A 3699-nucleotide genomic window follows, 5' to 3' on the forward strand; every position below is an offset into this window, starting at 1 on the left:
GGTGGGGGTAGGGGAAAGAATCCGGGCGCCCTCCTAGTAACCTAGGAGCCGCTACAAAGTAGACAAGGGATGCTTTTACATAACAAACCCTTCACGTGTTCGACACCCTTTCTCGATCTTGTGAGTGGCTCTGAAAAGAGCCTTTGGGTTTCCGGGCACCGAGGTGCACCTCATTTAGAGCTGGTATATTTGGTGACGGCTTTGGTACCTTCCGAGACAGCGTGTTTGGCCAACTCGCCGGGCAATAGCAGGCGTACAGCCGTCTGCACCTCCCGGGACGTGATGGTAGAACGCTTGTTGTAGTGCGCCAAACGGGAGGCCTCGCTAGCGATACGTTCGAAGATGTCGTTCACGAACGAGTTCATGATGCCCATAGCCTTGGAAGAGATACCGGTGTCCGGGTGCACTTGCTTCAACACCTTATACACGTAGATGGAATAACTCTCTTTGCGGCTGCGCTTACGCTTTTTGCCATCCTTCTTCTGCGCTTTAGTAACAGCTTTTTTGGAGCCCTTCTTGGGTGCGGGAGCTGATTTGGACGGATCAGGCATGACGACGGATCCTTCGGGTAGAAAAGAAGCCTAGTTGCAGAGCAACTCAACTTATACGTCCTGTATTCAAATGAGGGATCCAGAGTTTCTAATTTATGATAGGATCAAGCAACGTGCAACGTCATCACTGGAAAAGGCAGATGCAAATTAGGGGGAAATGGTGACTTTCTTTTCTGGTTGGTCACCATCACTACCCAATCGGGCGGCGCCGGCTGTACTACCTCAAGACCATATATAAGGACTCTCTGAGTACAGCGGGTTTGTTGGTGTTTTGCTTTTTGGCTGTGTTTTGTCGTTGTGCGTGACTGGGAGATGTCAGGCCGAGGCAAACAGGGCGGTAAGGCGCGCGCGAAAGCGAAGTCGCGCTCTTCGCGCGCGGGTTTGCAGTTTCCTGTGGGCCGAGTGCATCGGCTGCTCCGTAAAGGTAACTATTCTGAGCGTGTGGGTGCTGGCGCGCCTGTCTATCTGGCAGCCGTGTTGGAGTACCTGACGGCTGAGATCCTGGAGCTGGCGGGCAACGCGGCGCGCGACAACAAGAAGACGCGTATTATCCCACGCCATCTGCAGTTAGCCATCCGTAACGACGAAGAGCTCAACAAGCTGCTGGGTCGCGTGACCATCGCGCAGGGCGGTGTCCTGCCTAATATCCAGGCCGTGCTGCTGCCCAAGAAAACGGAGAGTCACCACAAGGCCAAGGGCAAGTGAGGCGGCGGAAGCGGGCCGGAAACGGTCGTGCTCCCCGGGGGCCCCCTGACACCAAAGGCTCTTTTCAGAGCCACCCACAGTGTCTAGAAAAGAGCCGTACTGGCCAAGGGCTGTCTTTCGCAGCGCGTTTCTGTGCGAATCTGAGCAAGGCTGGGCTTGTGGGAAATCGAATACCAGAGACATGATTTGGGTGCGTATAGGGGCTCAGTAGGCTGTGTGTTGGTTTGCAGCAGGGAATGTCTGACATTTTCTCTTGAATCTCGCCCCCAAGGTCATGGAGTTTTAATCCCACTCATCTTTTAAGAATTTGTTATTACCGGTGACAAGCTACTTTTGACTCCGGGAAGTCATTAGTGTGACATTCAGACGCCAAGTACGGACTGTTTTCTTACCCCAGGAGAAATCCATACATTGAACCGGTATTGAAAGTATTTAATATTAGAAGGAAATCTGCCATTTGAGGTTCTGATAGATAAACGTGATTTCCATTTTAAAAGGTATGAATGCATGAGTTAGATTTTTAGAGAACATGAGATGAGAATTGTCTATTGTATTGTGAATTCTAAGGTCTTGGGAAGGGTATGTCTTGCTAGGTGCATTTCCAGCATTTGAAATGTATCAGTTTACATTTTGAAAATAGGTGCACATTTTTAAAGGAAATTTTATTGTATATAGAATATTTAAAGGAGTTTAAATTACTATATTTGGGTTGGCTAAACGTTAATAAGAGATCCCCTTAAACTGATAGCTAAAGTAAAAATAGTATAAAATCTGATAAAATTACTTTTGTGAATTCAGTAAATTTAAAATGAACAGTGTTAGGACCAGATTAAGTAATATACACGTGGATATTTCGAAAGATGATTGTTCATTAATTCCACATGCTGTTACAAATAAGGGGTGGAGTGTCCCAGATATACTTCTGCAAAGTGTACTGAGAAGTGAAAATGTTAATAGCACTTACTTCATGGGGTTAAGGGATTAAATGAGTAAATCCATAGTAATCTCCATGTTTAAAAATCTCCAGCACACTATGAGTTTAATAAATGTTATTCCTGCTGTCATCCTTACTGATTCCATTAATTTTTTTATTATAATAAATACAGGCCACTAAAACAATTTGAATGTGAATGTGAAGTCGCTCAGTCGTGTCCGACTCTTTGCAACCCCATGGACACCAGGCTCCTCTGTCCATGGGATTTTCTAGGCAAGAGTACTGGAGTGGGTTGCCTTTTCCTTCTCCAGGGAACTTCCCCACCCAGGGATCGAACCCAGGTCTCCCGCATTGTGGACAGACGCTTTACCGTCTGAGCCACCAGGGAAGTCTAAAACAATTTAGGAACGTTATATAGTAAGTATTTATCTTACAAAATTGGGGTTCCCTGGTGGCTCAGGCGGTAAAGCATCTGTCTACAATGCGGGAGACCTGGGTTCGAGCCCTGGGTTGGGAAGATTCCTTGGAGAAGGAAATAGCAATCCACTCCAGTAGTATTGCCTGGAAAATCCCATGGACAGAGGAGCCTGGTAGGGTACAGTCTATGGGGTCGCAAAGAGTCAGACATGACTGAGTGATTTCACTTTTAATTAGATGTACTCAAACCAGGGCTCCCTAGACACTATCTAGAGTTAACCACATATTTGCTAGTCTTTAGAAAATATCCTAGCAATATAAAACTGTTTGCCCCCAAAATTGATAAGAACCATCAGTGTGGGTGAAAACAACACCCAACTCCTCTGCAGTGTAGGTAGATAGTAGCATTCACATTGCCAATTGGGACCCATTTCAATGAAACAAACTGCAAGGATTATGCAAGAGATTATAGAGTCTTCTGGAGATCTGTACATTGTGTTTCCCGTGACAGCCTTGAATTCTACTTTTAACTTTTATTTTTGTATTGATGATCATGTAGGTCGTTGTATGTTTTCACCCCCTTCAGTGTTATTTAAGAAAGAAAGGTTTCTCAGGAACGGAGAGCTTGGGTCTTCCAAGTGTCATCACTGAGCTCCAGATTTTCAGTTCCTCAAGTGGAGTGTTCACTGGGAAACCTGAGATGGGAGGTGCTCCAAGAGGAAGCCCTTCTTTTGTCACTTCTAAGGCTGAGTTTATATAGCCACAAGCCCTGATTAATTTTCAACTAATTAAAATTAAATACAAAGATGTAGTTTTTCAGTCGTCCTAGCCACACATGGCTAATGGCTACCACACTGGACAGAACAGATACAAAAGGTCTCCATCATTACAGAAAGTTCTTTTGGGCAGCTCTGGTCTGATCTATAAGGATTATCAGGTTTAGAAACATGATGCAATATGCAGAGCTGCCTGCCTTGCATAGAGAAAGCTCATCAGACTCATGCTTAAAGAAGAAAACAGCATATGGCCCAGCCATTCCATCCCCCAGATACATACAAGGACTCTGCTACCCAGACACCCATCTCACATTCA

At 45.7% G+C, this 3699-nt stretch overlaps 2 protein-coding genes across 2 annotated transcripts; one reads left to right on the forward strand and one right to left on the reverse strand.

The window, feature by feature from the left end:
* Positions 1 to 6: 6 nt before the first annotated feature.
* On the reverse strand, positions 7 to 613 carry LOC104981544 (histone H2B type 3-B). Its single transcript, XM_010830706.1, has one exon. It carries the CDS (start codon positions 549 to 551, stop codon positions 171 to 173), a length of 381 nt encoding a protein of 126 aa, XP_010829008.1. The 5' UTR covers positions 552 to 613; the 3' UTR covers positions 7 to 170.
* A 155-nt stretch (positions 614 to 768) lies between these two features.
* LOC104981546 (histone H2A type 3) lies at positions 769 to 2322 on the forward strand. Its single transcript, XM_010830707.1, has one exon. The coding sequence runs from the start codon at positions 864 to 866 to the stop codon at positions 1254 to 1256; it is 393 nt and encodes a 130-aa protein (XP_010829009.1). The 5' UTR covers positions 769 to 863; the 3' UTR covers positions 1257 to 2322.
* Positions 2323 to 3699: the final 1377 nt, after the last annotated feature.

Source organism: Bison bison, unplaced genomic scaffold (genome assembly GCF_000754665.1).
Source record: "Bison bison bison isolate TAMUID 2011002044 unplaced genomic scaffold, Bison_UMD1.0 scf7180017864519, whole genome shotgun sequence".
In the NCBI taxonomy this organism is placed as follows: Eukaryota; Metazoa; Chordata; class Mammalia; order Artiodactyla; family Bovidae; genus Bison; species Bison bison.

Excerpts from the sequence above, each read along its gene's own strand:
- LOC104981546 (XM_010830707.1), top strand. The coding sequence starts at position 864 with ATGTCAGGCCGAGGCAAACAGGGCGGTAAGGCGCGCGCGAAAGCGAAG.
- LOC104981544 (XM_010830706.1), bottom strand. The coding sequence starts at position 551 with ATGCCTGATCCGTCCAAATCAGCTCCCGCACCCAAGAAGGGCTCCAAA.